The sequence below is a fragment of the Miscanthus floridulus genome, chromosome 8 (genome assembly GCF_019320115.1).
Source record: "Miscanthus floridulus cultivar M001 chromosome 8, ASM1932011v1, whole genome shotgun sequence".
NCBI lineage: Eukaryota > Viridiplantae > Streptophyta > Magnoliopsida > Poales > Poaceae > Miscanthus > Miscanthus floridulus.
The window spans coordinates 176,516,409-176,531,603 of record NC_089587.1 but is presented as its reverse complement, the minus strand read 5'-3'; the positions used below and the strand labels follow the sequence as shown (position 1 = coordinate 176,531,603).

The window sequence follows — 15,195 nt, the reverse complement described above, 5'->3', positions numbered from 1 at the left end:
TTAACCTAGGTAAGTCTAATGTGTTAGGTGTGGTGCACACTTGTCAAACTTAGTACTAGGTAGCCTAGGATGGCCCAAAGATCAAATGGAACAAACCCGTTCACACAGTTTTTTAATTGGATGTGATTTGGGGGGTTTAATGTGAACCGGACCCTGACTGTTTGTTTGAACCGGACCGAGGTGATGGGTCCGGAGGCCACGTGGCAGCTTCAGGGTGGCTCTCAGGTGCAGGGCTGTTCCGGACCCAGGCCTAGGGGGCATCCGGACCCTAGTGCTAGAGTCCGGTTGGCCAGGGCACAGTCAGGCGATTCCAGACCGTGTGAACATTGGGCTGGGTTTGAATCCATATAGAGAGGTTCCAGAGGCGACATTTGGAACCGGACCCGGTCCGGTTGGGGCATCCGGACCATTGGCTTGGGTCTGGACCCTCCAACAGTCTCCTCTGACAGCAGTACTTGCGCTGTAGCTTCTGTGAGAGTCGGACCCATAGGGACTTGGTCCGGTTCCACCACGGTCCAGTCTGGAGCATGAGCAGAAAATGAGAATTGTGCCCAACGGTTATGTTTTTGAGTAGGGATATTTATAGTTCTCCTACTCGTCCAATTCCTCTCTCTTGCCTATTTATTCAGCTGAGGAAATACTTTGAAGTGCAAGGGAGAGCAAGAGCCTATTGGGGTGATTGAGATTTGAGAATCCAAGATTAAGGACCTCATTAGTGCATAGGGAGTAGCAAGTGTGCATCCACCTTTCTCATTAGGCTTGTCTTGGTCAAGTGAGGGTTTGTGCTTGTTACTCTTGGTGATCGCCATCACCTAGACGGCTTGGTGGTGGTTGGAAGCTTGGTGATCATCCGGCGGAGCTTGTGGATGACCCAAGCCATGGTGTGAGCGGTTGTGGATGATTAACCGCGACGGAGTGTCGAAGAATCAGCCCATAGAGAGCACTTGATCCTTGTGTAGATCAAGGGGGAGCTACACCCTTGCGTGGGTGCTCCAACGATGACTAGTGGGGAGTGGCGACTCTTCGATACCTCAAAAAAATATCGCCGCGTTCCTCGCCCTCTCTTTACTTTGAGTATTTATATTTCAGCAATTCAATTCATGTCTTTACATTCTTAGAATTGCCATGCTAGAGTAGGATTAGAACCTAGGGTGCAAACATTTTATATGGTAGAACAATAGAAGCACTTTTAGGCACAAGGGGGTGAAATAGGCTAAGTGTAGGGCTTAATTATTGCAAGAAATTTAGAATTAGCCCAATTCACCCCCCTTTTGGGCATCTTGATCCTTTCAATTGATATTGGAGCCTCGTGCTCCTTAAATTAGGCTTAACTGCCTAGAGCAAGATGTCCCATGGGGATGAACCCCCTCCCGTCTTTGAGGGAGATGATTTTCCTTATTGAAAAATTCGCATGGAGGCGTACCTAGATGCTATATATGTTGGAGTGTATAGAGTTGCCACACAAGGCTTCCCAAAACCTAAGGACCCCACCAACCTTGTTGGTGATGAGGCAAATTACGAGAAGTGGAATGCAAAAGCTAGAAACACCCTTTTTAGAGGCCTTTGCAAGGATGTCTTTAACCGTGTGTGGAACCACAAAGACTCCCATGCTCTATGGTTGGACATTTGTGCGCTCCATGAGAGAACCAAGAGTGAGCGTGAGAAACACTATCATCTTGTGATGAAGAAGTTTAATTCATTTGAAATGCTTCCTAAAGAAAGTGCTAATAAAATGTATTCTTGCTTGAATGTTCTTGTAGAGGAGGTCAATGGGCTTGGACTCACTCAAATGCAACCATCCGATGTTGTGAGAAAGATATTGAGTGTCCTCCCCATTGACAAGTATGGGCATATTGTGATCTTTCCACCGCTATGCCAACTCAAATATTGGGAAAGATCAATGCACATGAGATGTACATGCACATCACTCCTCAAGAGGGTTCCTCTTCATCCAAGAAGAAAGATTTAGCATTCAAGGCTAGCCAAGAGAAGAGGAGCAAAGAAAAGGTTGCTCTTGATAGCTCTAGTGATGATGAAGTTGATGATGCAAGTCTTGCTCTCATGGAGAAAAGAACCACCAAGATGTTAAAAAAGCTAAACAAGAATGGTGTCAAGTTTGATGGCAAGAAGAAGAAATTCTTCACTAGTAGCAAAAGGAAGCCCATCTCCAAAATGGATTGCTACAATTGCGGAGATCTTGGTCATCTAGCTCATCAATGACCCAAACCCAAGAAAGACAAGTACAAGAAGAAGTACAAGGGCAAGAAAGATGACTCAAGTGATGATGATAACAAGAACAAAAACAAGCCATACAAGAAGGATGGCAAGAAGAAGGAATATCACAAGAAGAAGAATGTCAAGGCCTATATTGTGGGTGATTGGCTCATGGACATTGAATCATCAAGTGGCTCATTCGATGGTGAAAGTGATAATGAGAAGGAGAAGGTGGCCGCTCTTGTGATTGGGTCTTCACTATCTCCACCGCCACCACTGCCATTATCCTCTACACACCTATGCCTCATGGCCAAGGGTGAACGAAAGGTACAAAGTGATGATGATAGTAGTGGTGATGACAATGCTAGTGATGATGAGAATGGTAATGATAGTGATGAAGAATTTGAATCACCTTGTTGTGATGATCTTGTTGAGTTGCTAAACTCATACACTAAAATTATTAGAAAGACAAGTGCTAAAAATGAGAAGATACAACTTGAGAATGATTCACTTTTAGCAAAGTATGACATAGCCAAAAAAGCTAGTGATGAGCTTAGAGAAGAAAATAAAATTGTGTCATCCAAGCTCAAGGAGCTCAAAACATCTAAAAAGGAGCTTAGAGAAAAACATGATAAACTTGAGGGGATACAACATGAGCTCACCACTAGTTACAACTTGCTAAAAAAAGAGTGCACCAATCTCAAGATTAATCATGACAATCTTGTTCTTTCTCATGAGCCACATGATGCTACTAACAATGTTGTTAAGATTAATATAGCCACATCATGTGATGACTTGATTGTTGAGAGCATTGAGCAAGGTTCTAGTGGCAAAGGCAAGAAAGTGGTTGAGACTGATAATTATGATGATTATGTCAAGCTCAAGAGTGAGAATGAGAAGCTCAAGAAGGATCTTGAAAAACTATCAACCACCAATACAATTGTGATAGAAAACCTTGACAATGATCATGATTTGGCTCTTGAGAATGAGATGCTTAGAGAAGAGAACAAGAGGCTCAAGATGGAGAAGGATCTTGAGAAGCTATCAACTCATGATGAACTTAGAGAAGAAAACAAGAAACTCAAGTTGGAGAAGGAACATTTCAAGACCGGTTTGAGCAAGTTCACAAGAGGTCAATATCTTCAAAGTGAGCTACTTATGAACACTATGATGAAGATGGATAGAACTATAGAAGTGGTATTGGATTCTTGTCAAATCAAGAGAAGAAAGCTCAAGCTCAACATCAACAACAATACAAGTCAAAGCCTAAGCCAAAGAGATGCTTTGAGTGTGGACAAGAAGGTCACTTTACTCATGAGTGTGAAACTCCACCACCACAACCCTTGCCCAAGCATGTTAGACCCTTTGCTTTCAATGCTCACTACATGCTTAGAAAGGATTCTAGTGGAAAGATGAAAGTCATGTTCTTAGGTCCACCAAACAAGAATAGGCCTAAGCAAATTTAGGTTGCTAAGTCACTAGTTGAGAAAGTCAAGGGCCCTCGTCAAATTTGGGTCCCTAAACAACAAGCTTGATCTCTTGTGTGTATAGGTGAACTACAAGATCGGTGGAAGTTATTGGGTTATTGATAGTGATTGCACTCAACATATGACCGGTGATCCTCGTATGTTCACCTCACTAGATGAAGAAGTGGATTATCAAGAATAGATTACATTTGGTGATAATTCAAAGGGCAAAGTACAAGGGTTGGGCAAAGTTGCACTATCAAATGACCACTTAATTTCAAATGTGCTATATGTTGCTTTATTGAGCTTCAACTTGCTATTCGTTGGACAATTGTGTGATCTTGGCTTTCAATGCTTATTCACCAAGAAAGAAGTGGTTGTATCAAAGAAGGATGATGAACAAGTGATATTCAAAGGCTTTAGATACAACAATCTATATCCAGTTGATTTCACCTCTGAAGATGCTAACTTAAAGACATGCTTATTCACCAAGACATCACTTGGGTGGCTTTGACATAGGAGGCTTGCACATGTTGGGATGAGTACACTCAAGAAGCTATTGAAGAAGGAGTTAGTGAGAGGTTTGAAGGATGTCAAGTTTGAGAAGGACAAACTTTGTAGTGCATGTTAAGACAGCAAGCAAGTTGTAAGCACTCATCCAATCAAAGCTTATATGTCAACATCAAGAGTGCTAGAGCTTCTACACATGGATTTATTTGGACCAATAACATATAAGAGTTTGGGAGGCAACCTCTATTATCTTGTGATAGTTGATGATTATTCAAGATACACTTGGGTATTCTTCCTTCATGACAAGACCGAAGTGACCGCATGTTTCAAGAAGTTTGCCAAGAGAGCTCAAAATGAATTTGAAGTGAAGCTCAAGAAGATAAGAAGTGACAATGGGAAAGAATTTGTCAACACAAACATTGAAGAGTATTGTGATGAAGTTGGGATCAAGCATGAGGTCTCCACAACCTAGACTCCTCAACAAAATGGTGTAGCAGAGAGAAAGAACCGGACACTTATCACCCTTACAAGAACAGTGCTTGATGAGTACAACACACCGCAAGATTTTTTGGGAGAAAGCTATCAACACCACATGCTATGCATCAAACCGCCTATTTCTTCAAAAGTTTCTTGGCAAGACCCCTTATGAGTTGCTCAATGGGAAGAAGTTGGACGTCTTGTTTTTCCGGGTGTTTGGTTGTAAATGCTACATCTATAAGAAGTGGCAACACCTAGGAAAGTTCCAAAGACATTATGATATTGGTTTTCTTATTGGTTACTCATCAAATTCTAAAGCATATTGAGTATTTAATTATGCCATCGGCTTGGTTGAAGAAACATATATGATGTGGAATTTGATGAATCTAATAGCTCCCAAGGAGCTCATGAAAACCTTGATGATGTAGGTGATGAACCATTGAGGGAGACCATGAAGAACATTCTGGTTGGAGACATCAAGCCTAAAGATGATGAAGATGAAGTGCAAGTGATTGATCCACCTTCTTCGTCAAATGTGCCACAATACAATGATAAAGATAAGAGAGTAGAGAATGAAGACACTCATGTCTCTCATGATCAAATGGTGGCACAAGCTCAAGATGTTGATGCTCCACAACCTCCTCCTTAAGTGGTTGATAGAAGAAATTCGCCTCTACTTCAAGCACATCCACAAGATCTCATCATAGGGAGTCCTTTAAAGGGTGTAATGACTCGCTCTCAAAAACTTACTTTATTTGTTAAACATCACTCATTTGATTTTTGCATTGAGCCTAAAAATGTAGAAGAAGCTCTTCAAGATCCAGATTGGATAAATGCCATGCATAAAGAATTGAACAACTTCATCCGCAATGAAGTTTGGACACTTGAAGAGTGACCACAAGATGCAAGAGTCATTAGAACAAAGTGGGTGTTCCGCAACAAGTAAGATGATTAAGGCATTGTTATAAGGAATAAGGCAAGGCTAGTTGCAAAGGGGTTCTCTCAAGTTGAAGGTTTGTATTTTGGAGAGACCTTTGCACCGGTTGCCAGACTTGAAGCCATTCGTATCCTCCTAGCATATGCATCGCATCATGAAATAAAATTATATCAAATGGATGTTAAAAGTGCATTTTTAAATGGCTTCATAAATGAACTAGTCTATGTTGATCAACATCCTGGGTTTGAAGACCCTTGGTATCCTAATCATGTTTATAGGTTGTCTAAGGCACTATATGGGCTAAAGCAAGCCCCAAGAGCTTGGTATGAGCGCCTTCAGGATTTTCTCATTGAGAAGGGCTTCACCATTGGGAAGGTCGATACCACACTATTCACCAAGAAGTTTGATGGAGAGATCTTCATTTGTCAAGTATATGTTGATGATATCATATTTGGCTCAACAAATGAAGATTATTGCAAAGAGTTTGGTGAATTGATGTTGAAGGAGTTCGAGATGTCAATGATTGGAGAGCTTACATTATTTCTTGGTTTTTAAGTCAAGCAAATGAGAGAAGGGATCTTCATCTCTCAAAAAAAGTATACCAAGGATCTTCTCAAGAGGTTTAAGATGTATAAATGTAAGCCAATCAAGACACCAATGCCATCAAATGGACATATTGACCTAGATGAGGGAGGTAAACTGATTGATCAAACTCTCTACCGTTCTATGATTGGTAGCTTGCTATATTTGACCGCATCTAGGCCCAACATCATGTTTAGTGTGTGTATGTGTGCTAGATTTCAAGCTAGTCCTAAGGAAGCTCACTTTGTTGCCATTAATAGAATCCTTAGGTACCTTAAGCACACACCAAACATTGGCCTTTGGTATCCCAAAGGAGTTAGATTTCAACTCATTGGGTATTCCGATTCGGATTACGGGGGTTGTAAGAATGATAGGAAAAGCATGTTCGGAGGGTGCTATTTGCTTGGTAGATCACTAGTGTCTTGGACCTCAAAGAAGTAAAATAATGTGGCCTTGTCCATAGCCGAGGCGAACTACACTGCCACGTGTGCTTGTTGTGCACAAATCGTTTACATGAAACAAACTCTTCTAGACTATGGTGTAGTTCTAGAAAGCTACCCCTTTTGTGTGACAATGAGAGCGCTGTAAAACTTGCTAATATCCTAGTTCAACACTCTCACACCAAGCACATAGACATCCACCATCACTTTCTTAGAGATCATGTTGCTAAAAATGATATATCACTAGAAGTGTAAGGACCAAGGATCAATTGGCAGATATCTTCACTAAACCGCTAGATGAGGCTACCTTTTGTAGATTGAGGAATGAGCTCAATGTGCTTGACCTAAGTAACTTCTATAAAAGATGAGCTTGTGTTGACCCTTGCATTGCATTGTAATATAAAACATGTTTAATTTTTAGTAATGCACTTAGGGCTTGTCTAACATGGTTAAGATAATCGCTGAAAAGCGTGTGAAAAAGCTTAACCTTGGGATCAAACTTGACAAGCAACTAGATTTATCTTTCTTGTATTGCATTGCATATGCTTGTGTGTTGCTTTGTCATTTCTTTTCGGTTAAGTTTTGAGCATCCGCTGTGTTCGTCCATAAATAGGGAGAGCATTTGAAGCTCCTAATGGTTAAAATCCCTATTGTGTGGCCATAGGGTGCTCCTCGTCCCATTTTATCGCTTATTTTGCTAAAAAGAATTATAGCCGAAGGCAAAATACATTGAAAATTTGAGGGTTTGAGAGAGATCTCTTATATCAGTTCCAACTAGTGTTTATTTGTCTCTTATTAAGTTGGAATTTGATTGAGAGAAATCATCACGGCAGATAGAGAAGAAAAGAAAGGAAAACAAGAACCGGACCCAAAAAATGCATAGAACCTGACCCAATTGGTTGAGTCTGGTAATCATCTCTAGCATAGGTGGTGCTCTATTCATAGATCTAGACCCTACTGAATTGAAGATCCAGACCAATTCGTGAGAGTCCGGTTGGTCCTCTCCTACACTGCATGAGAGCCAGAACCTGCTAGACGGTCCGAAAACGTCATTCAAACTCGGTCCAAAGGCAATTTTGGCATTCTAGAGCTCTCTATTCCATTCTAGACCCGCATCCTTCTCGGTCCAGACTCACTCTGTTCACTTGGTCCAATCTGAAGAAATCTTGCACAATGAACTTGAGATCTAACTGACACGTGGGGCCCACACCTCAGTCACCGTGCTTACTCTCTCTGTCATCTAGGCCTAGAGCCACTTCCCCTCTCTCTAATTCATTTTGGGCATGCCCGTTACTTCCATACGCCACCATGCCACGACTGTGCCCGCGAAAACCCTAGTCGTCATGCCCGTTCATTGTGCCACCACTACCATGCCATCGCGCTCTCGATCATGCCATAGTAACGCCACCGCGTCTTGGCTGCGCTCACGCCCACCTTGTGTTCGCACCTAGTCATTCTCCTGCATGCCGTGCTAGTGCCTATGCTCACCGCGATCGCCGATTCTTCTCCCCGCGCTGACTTGCCATCGTCCTCCTCGACTTAGGCGACCTTGTGCTCTCCTTCTTGTCGTCCAGAGCCGCTCCTCTGGTGGATTCCTCGAACGGCTCTACTTCCACCAGGGTGAGCATCCTTCCTGCCCACTAGGTGCTCGGCTTTTTGCCTGACTGAGCACAGAACCCTGTTTTGATCTATTTCTGGCCAAATTTCCTTGCATTGCCCATTGCTTTGGTTTGTGATGCTCTTGTTGTCGTGCTCTAGTGGTTTCCTCGACTCGCCATCTGTTCTTATAGGGTGAGTGCCATCTTTTGCATGCCATGTGTTTGACAGCATGTCCCTACATTTGCAGCATCAGTTTCTGAATCCTTCTTGGCCTATTCTCTTGGAGAAGCTATCCTTGTCGCTTTGTGGTGCCCCATTGTGATTTAGCCCCTCATCTTTTCATAGGAACTCAAAGGTAGCAAGCCATTCATTCCCTTCTTAACTAGTTGCTTGCTTCCAATTAGGTTTATCGCTTCTCTAGTGAATATGTTGCTTAAATGTTTACTTCCTATTCTATCTCATGCAGCGAGTTTGGGCAGCGAGGTCTCTTGGTAGTGTGTTAGTGGCAGATAAACTCGGGGCCAGGCCCACAAGTATGGATTGAGATGAAGCCTCTTGAGTGGCAGTTGATAGTGGTTCTTAGTGCCACAATGGTTTTCTTGTTGGAGGACAGATCATGGGTAGTTGATTATCAATGGCAGTGGTTCTCAGTGTCAGGGGAGTTTGTGTGGTAGTTGTTTGTCAGTTGATTTCTCATATGATTGGTAGTTGATTTTTAGTGGCAATTGGTCTCACTGACGGTCAGTCATGGTTCATTGCAAGAACACTGGTGGTGGTCCTAGCAATGATGTGAGGCGTCTGCCTCATCTGACGATGCAGCAAAAGGCGAAGGGACCAAAGAAGGTGCTTGCAAAGAAGAAGTGCAAGCGTGAGGACATAGCGGTAGAGGGGGCCATAGTAGTGGCAGCAGTAGCCGAGCATGCTGAGAGAGGTGGTAGAGGCAATGGCGTCCACATTGGTGAGGTCTAATTCCACCTTGAGGGCAGAGAGCTTGGGCCAGAGGCGATAGAGCAGCCACAAACAGTGGAGCCCGCACCATAGGCAGAGCAACGGACAGAGCAGCAGCAAACACTAGAGCTTTGTTGGTCCACATGTCTTCATCCTCAGATGAAGCCTAGGCCTAAGGGTCCAAGACGTGGTGCTGGTGTTCCTAGAGCAGCTACAGCAGTAGAGCCTCCATGTTAGTGTTTCGTAAACCGGACTAGTAAATTTATATGATTGTCATGCTACTCTAGGAAGACAATGGTAGCATCCAATGGACACGAGGATTTATATTGGTTTAGGCTAGAGCCCTACGTCCAATCTTAGAGAAGATCGGGTGCGTGTTCCTCACATGAATGCTCTGCAGTTCTTACAATGGGGGTGCAAGAATGGTGAAAGAGGTGGTAGAACCTATGTTAGACGAGGGGCAGCCCAAAGAGAAGCTCTAGGAGCCCTACTACCATGGATAGAATGGTAGAGGATGAAGAATGAGAAGATGTCCCAAGATGGGTGCCCTAGCCACCCTTATATAGAGTTTGGGACCAGGGCTCGTTACAAAGAGAAGGGTCCCCTAACCGAAGGGTCGAGAGCCTAAGGGAGGTCCTAGCTAACTTGGCTTGCAAGCTACACCATCTTCTGATGCTTACCCGGGCATGGCTATAGTCATGGTCTTGTGGCCACGTTGTGGTAGGGTTTGGCATGGTGCTACTATGTTGGCCATGATAGCACTGTAGCCATGGTAATAGTTCATCAGCTGTCCTATGCAACATGACGTCCTTCATGGTCTTCACCATCATCTCTAGGTTCCCTAGGGCATCATACCCATAGTAGGTATCCATCCTTGGTCATTGTTCACCTAGTCACTTCATGAGGCTAAGGGCCATGACCCCTATCGTTGGGGTCGAGGCTCTCCATAAGTCAGGAAGGTCTCTAGGTTGAGACCCTTGTCATGGATCCCATCCTATAGTGGGTGGGATCGTACACATGTCTTGTCGGTCCGTATTCGGACAATGGGTTTTGTACCCATTGCCACTATTGTGAGGTGGTGTCTCGTTGGTGCGGCGTGGCATAGGGATGGCGTCTGACTGGACTGAGGTGACTAATGTCCCCTCCATCCTTGTGAGGTTAGTGCGGCATGCCTACTCTTGTTAGAGCAGACATACTGAGCCACACTTGATCTCTCCCCGTCCTGCCCCAAGGGTCATGATGGGGGAGAGGTCACACGTCTTTCATGTGGCTAAGGCAGGAGAAGGATTCGTGGCCAACCCTGGCATAAGCGTTAGTTCAGCGTGCTCATCCTAGCTAGGCCTCAGTCATTCGGGCCATTGTTAACCTGATGAGTTGTGGGCCATGTGGCCTACCAACTGATCGGTGCCTTGAGAGACTCCAGGGTCATAACCCTGACACTCCACCACCACCAGTTCACCTTGACTTGAGGAGCATCTCTGCCTCCAGAGTCCATGAGTTGAGGTTTGTTGAGCTGGAGGAGTGGTTTCCACGAGAGAGAGACCCCAGAGCTTCTGAGGGATGGTACCATCCACTTCATGAGGACTTCTACACCACCTTGGACATTATTGAGGTTCAGTTTCGTAAGCATAAGGTCTGTCCTTTGGAGTTTGTAGTCAAAGCAGGTGGTGAGGAGATTTGTCCCTACTTGACCTATTTGCCGAGGTTGGCAGACCTTCTCGGATAGTCTAGGAAATAAGTGGTTGCTTAGGTCAGAGAGTTTTATGCTTCTCTTCGGATAGATTCAGATCACGAGTACTTGCAGTTCAGCCTCAGAGGTACCCCCTATAGGTTATATGCTAGTGCTATCCAAGAGACGCTCAAGTTGACATAGTCCTCCACCAGACTTCACGACCAGTGCTTTGACAAAGATGAGCTGCCCAGGCATGCACCAGGCGGACGAACTCTAGAGATAGACCGCGTAGCAACTTTGTTCATGCCGTTGTTCGGAGAGGGCTCCAGGCGTACACCTCATGACCTCCGACCTATCATTTGTGTCCTGAACAAGGTCATGCGGAGGACTTAGCTACCTAGGATAGTTACAAGGAGGGGTTGACTAATGTAACACCCTCGGTGTTACACCCTAACAAACTACTAAACCAAGTCATCAGCATCATGTTTATGTGATAATGCATGTGATAAAGTGTGTAGATAAATTTCTTGTAACCTAAAATGACTAATAAAAATACTAAATGAAAGTTGATTCAATAGCTCATGTATATCAAGTAGGGTTGAAAATCAATTTTTATTGAGCAAAAATACTATATAACATATATGTGGCACATAAATAAAGCTTGAAGTGCAAACTTTGTAGATGACAATGAAATACTTGCTGTGGAAAAATAACATTGCTAGCTAACATTCCTAATAGCCTAAAAATGGAACTTGAAATCAAGTTCAGCTCAAAGGCAGAATATTTTCAAGTTTATCAACAGCAAGACAATTCAATGTTTAGTGATTTATTTTGTGAAATCGAGTTAGGAGGTGGTGTCGTGTTTTAGCTCAGGTTTGTAGCCTCATATGCCATCTTGAGCATGGTGAAGATGGTTTAGGTCCAGAAGCAACCGTTTAGTTGTTATAGGAGCTTTAAAATGCGTGCACAACACATTCTCGGGCTGGCTCGCCGGGTAGACGTGATCACCAAGTTCGGGCGCTCGGCGTCACCGCGCTAGTCTTTCATGCGAGCGCTGTTGCGTGTGGCCAACCATGGCTTCCTCGGGCCTGGCTGTGGCTCGACCGCCGCTGGCCCCGCCGCGCGGAGCCACTACTGCTGCCACCTACCCCGCCCCACGCCACAATGAAGCCACTGCCGGCGCCATCACCTTGTCGTCGCATCCACACACTGCTGCCCTATCTCGCATTGCCACTACTAATGCCACCACGACGCCATGCTGCATTGCTGCTGCTCGCTCTGCTACCGCATGCACAAGTGCTGTCCCGGCTATGCTCATGTCGTCACCTCGCCTTAATGGCGTTGCAGCCGCACAGGCCACGCCCCTACTTGCCTCCCCGTGCATGCATGTTGTCTGGTCGCATGTTGTGTTGCGAGTGCATAGATAGGGTTGTGAGTCCAGCCGACCGCTAGCTGCCAAGGTGAGGATGGCCAAAGCTCGGACCCATCCCTCTTTCCCTCTGCTGCCACCGTCGGAGCTGAGCCAGCATGTTAGACAGTGAGAGGTCATCTCCAATCAAATCCGCCCATCTATGGCCCTGCCAATGAGTTCTCCAGCTACCTAACCCCACCCAACCATGAAGCATGCACTGCCAAGCTCCAATTTGGAGCCTTCCCCGCAGCCATGCCGATAAGGCCGCAATCGGCCGTGGTCTAGGGCAGCCTTCCTACCACCCACCCCAAACCAATTCACCTACACCACTAGATTCGCCTTCATCCCCTCTTCACCCTCTGCTCCATAGCCAAACCGCTACCACCTCCCCATCGTCACTGACATGACCATGCCACCGCGGTGCGTCGCCGCACGTGGCCAGCCCTTCTCCATCACCCTCTTCACCAATCGTCACCTTAGCTGATAAGGACATGAGCTCCATGCATACGACCATGCTTGGAGATAGAGGATGAGGAGATCAGTGAGGGTGTCCTAACTGAGAAGGTGGCCCGAAGCTCATCCGGTTCGAGTCACCAATGTGGAGGCCCAAATCAAGTTCGAGCCTATATCGGGTTCTAGGACCAGTCTGTCATAAAACTGGTCACACGGGCATGTTCGGGCTCTGTTTTCGACAATCCACATATGGATGGAAATCTAATTAGATAAGGAAACCAATGCAGGTGGTCTCACATCAAAATCCCTTTGGAATTAATGGGAATCATCAAAACAAGTCAGCGTCCAAAATCTGTCAGGGTGCTGCGACACCGTCTTTTGGTCCATTGGACCATGTATCGTGTTTGGGCCCATTAGGGGGCGCATCCAGGGGGTGACATTCGGGGCTCTATAATTAGCAGCCTTCGCTCTCCTTAGGGTTTGGGTTTTGTTTAGTTCTTGATTTTCTCATGAAACAAACGTCGTTTTGCTGCAACTGTGCCGCCAAGGCCGCTTGCTATGAACCAAGGCCCCTGTTCTTGATCTTGTTCGCCTATGGCGATTAGTCCTTTCAAACAAAGACTTGAACTCCTTTTTGTTATCATAAGCCTCATATTTATTTGCAATTTTAGATTGCGTTCATCCTGTTCTTGCTTGTGTTCTTGATTCACTTGTAGGAAAGCCTTCTCGACGAGGTCAATCGCGTTCGCGTGGTTGATAACTAATGGAGCAGTGGTGTAATGGTTGTGAGGGTCCGAATTAGTCTTGGTTTGAAGCCTAGATCATGAACGCCAAGTCTCTACCAATCGACGCTATCATATCTATCGGAAGATTGGGCCTTGTTTACATTATCGGCTATGTCCACGGTAGTCTACTGAAGCTCACACGCTAGCCAGTTAGGTCAGTAGCACCCCCAGCTCACCGGACTAGGTGCGCTACCATCGTGGACGGTCGCGCGTTGCTCCAGCGTGTTTCACCGCCCCGCATTGTTGCTTAGTGTAGGCGGTTGGACCATAGTTGAAGGTCGGCCTGATTGATGGGCCGGCGCGAGCCCCAGGTGGCTGGTGCAGCCGCGCTATGCCACCGCCCGCCATGCACTGAGTCGCTAGGGGTGTGCGCGAGTGAATTAGAGAAAGGTCGAGGGGTTAAGTGAGAAGTCTTCTGAGAAGGTGAAATAGTGTTTGGCCTTAGTTGTAATTCGAGGGAATTGCAAGGTCTATTTTGCAAAAGTGCCAGCGCGCGCGGGATTCCCCCGTCGTGGGTGGCCGCTTCAGCAGGCCGCTGCGTGCGCTGTGCCATGCGGGCCACGCGGAGAATCTATTTTCTTTTTCCAGGGGATTAGTAAATAATTTTCTAATTTAATTTCTGAGCTGATCTTTGGTAATTAATATAAAATCATGCAGGTGTCCAAAAATTATGAAACAATTTTTTTGAAGTTTCTAAAATTGTGATCTATCTGTTAGTGTAATCAGTTCATATATATACATGTTGATACCAGGAGCTATTAAATCATTTGAAAGTGCTTCATATTATTAAAATTAATCATTGTAGGAATTTTTGTTGTAAATTGGTGATAGCTTTAGTCCTAAAATATTTATAGTAGCTTCATTGTATTATTATGTGCTCACTGTAATTTTTGGAGCCTTAGAATAGGCTAACCATTAGGGTAGTTAAATGCTCTTTGTTTCAATATACATTAAATCACTAGTAGAAATAAAGATATATCCTTAATTTGCCAAGCTAAGGGTTTGTTAGTTGAACCCAACGCTTTGCTTGATGAAGATGGTAGTGAGCTTAGTACCTTAGTCATTAGAGCTAGCTTAGTAGCTTAGTATGCGTATTCTTATTTTAAGAGTTGTTGTTGCCTAAATGCTAAGTGTTGCATCATCATCGCATGCATGTAGAGAATGAGTTGGTGGAGATAGTGACTACTGACGATCGCAAGTTTGAGGAGATCATTGAGGAGTACGAGGAGGAGATTCTCGTGTAGGAGGAGGTCCCAGAGCCACCACCGACTAACTCGGCTGACACCGTGCCTGCCTAAGGCAAGCCCTGGTGCATAACCCTTATTTTTCATAATCACTGTATATATATATATGTGATGTGCATTTACATTACAGGAATTTTATGAAAACCACATGCATAGATATATCTACCTATGAGTCCTACTAGTATAGGTTCGAGTAGCTGCTATGGGTTATGGTGGGTGTGACGAGTTGTGTCCCGCGACCACGGGGCTTAGCTTGGTTATAATGTTTTCCCTATCCATGTCGATTGAGGACCGTCCATTACATTGTATACTCAGGGTTTATTTTCTCCTGTTGCAGTTGTAGCTTGAGGAGTAGTGCTTATGTGGAGGATTTTTCTAGTGGGCACAGACAGATCCTTGTATCATTTCTGCTAGATATTTATTTTAATTTCATTATTTAATTATCGCACTCTGAACC

The 15,195-nt window shown here is 44.7% G+C and overlaps 1 protein-coding gene across 1 annotated transcript; it reads left to right on the top strand.

The window, feature by feature from the left end:
• Positions 1–1,872: 1,872 nt before the first annotated feature.
• On the top strand, positions 1,873–14,738 carry LOC136470215 (rRNA-processing protein EBP2-like). The gene is made up of 3 exons (XM_066468133.1): positions 1,873–2,050; positions 3,035–3,325; positions 14,653–14,738. Exons 1-3 carry the CDS (start codon positions 1,873–1,875, stop codon positions 14,736–14,738), a joined length of 555 nt encoding a protein of 184 aa, XP_066324230.1.
• Positions 14,739–15,195: the final 457 nt, after the last annotated feature.

Bases quoted from the DNA above. Each gene is read 5' to 3' on its own strand.
- LOC136470215 (XM_066468133.1), top strand. From the start codon at position 1,873: ATGCCAACTCAAATATTGGGAAAGATCAATGCACATGAGATGTACATG. The intron at 2,051-3,034 runs GTCTTGCTCTCA...GCATTGAGCAAG, and splicing joins TGATGAAGTTGATGATGCAA to GTTCTAGTGGCAAAGGCAAG. The intron at 3,326-14,652 runs GTTTGAGCAAGT...GCATGCATGTAG, and splicing joins GAAGGAACATTTCAAGACCG to AGAATGAGTTGGTGGAGATA.